This window comes from Condylura cristata, unplaced genomic scaffold (genome assembly GCF_000260355.1).
Source record: "Condylura cristata isolate star-nosed mole 26May11 unplaced genomic scaffold, ConCri1.0 scaffold00015, whole genome shotgun sequence".
Taxonomy (NCBI): domain Eukaryota; kingdom Metazoa; phylum Chordata; class Mammalia; order Eulipotyphla; family Talpidae; genus Condylura; species Condylura cristata.
This window is the reverse complement of record NW_004567116.1, coordinates 1,108,986-1,109,798: the sequence shown is the minus strand read 5'-3', so window position 1 is coordinate 1,109,798 and position 813 is coordinate 1,108,986. Positions and strand designations below refer to the sequence as shown.

The 813-nt window shown below is 60.9% G+C and overlaps 1 protein-coding gene across 1 annotated transcript in view; it reads left to right on the top strand.

Annotated features, from left to right (window-relative positions):
* LOC101634394 (chromosome unknown open reading frame, human C11orf86) overlaps positions 1–179 on the top strand; it is a 947-nt gene extending 768 nt beyond the window's left edge. Inside the window, exon 2 of the mRNA XM_012725128.1 lies at positions 36–179. Coding sequence (XP_012580582.1) covers positions 36–179 — 144 coding nt within the window. The remainder of the gene's footprint in view (positions 1–35) is intronic.
* The last annotated feature ends 634 nt before the right edge of the window (positions 180–813 follow it).

The window sequence follows — 813 nt, the reverse complement described above, 5'->3', positions numbered from 1 at the left end:
GGTCTGGCCCATCTCAGGCACCTGTCTTCCCGCAGGTCAGGAGAAGGTGGCAGAGCTTTGTCGCCAGCCTCCCCAGCGTGACCCTGAGTTGGCCAGCCTCCCTGGAGCTCCCACCAGGGCCACCCACTAAAGATGCTGGAAGCCACAGCAGCCCTTCTATGCCTGGGCCAGACAGATGACCTGACAGCCTCACAGCCTTTCTGGACTATGGGACAAGGCTCTCTGCCCACAGGAAGTGCTAGGCCTCTGCCCAGCTCACTCAAGCCCTGTGGGTGCCTCGCTGCTGTGCCCCCACGCCAAGACCCACCGGGCTGAGAAGGAGGAGGCTCAGCTCTGTCTACTGGTTGATTCTGTTCTCTGTGTGGGTGACATCTATGAGGGTCTTTGAAACCTGCCCCCAAAGTGGGAGCTGTACATATCCCTGACCCCACTGAAGAGCGATCAGAAGCCTCCGGGCTGGAGCCTATGAAGCCAAACCCATGGCGGAGGGCCTCCTCACATCACACAGAGCCTGCTCCCAGCCCCGCCCAGCCCTCTCGCTGCTGCTAGCAGGTGTGGGTCTCCCCAGGGCAAGGATCACCCCTGGACATCCTCCTCGTGATGGAAGGCCCAGGCCCCTATATGGTTGCTTCGGTCCTCACAGCACCCCCATGAAGGAAACAGGGGGGCCTTCTCTCCCTGGGTGACTGAGGGGTACTGAGGACTGTTGGTTCAGCAACATGGGCCTGAACCCAGAAATAAAGGCGGCTGAGGTGAATGAATCCACGTCTGTGTTCACCAAGTCGGCCCCAGGCCAACCCCGTGGTGGCAGTC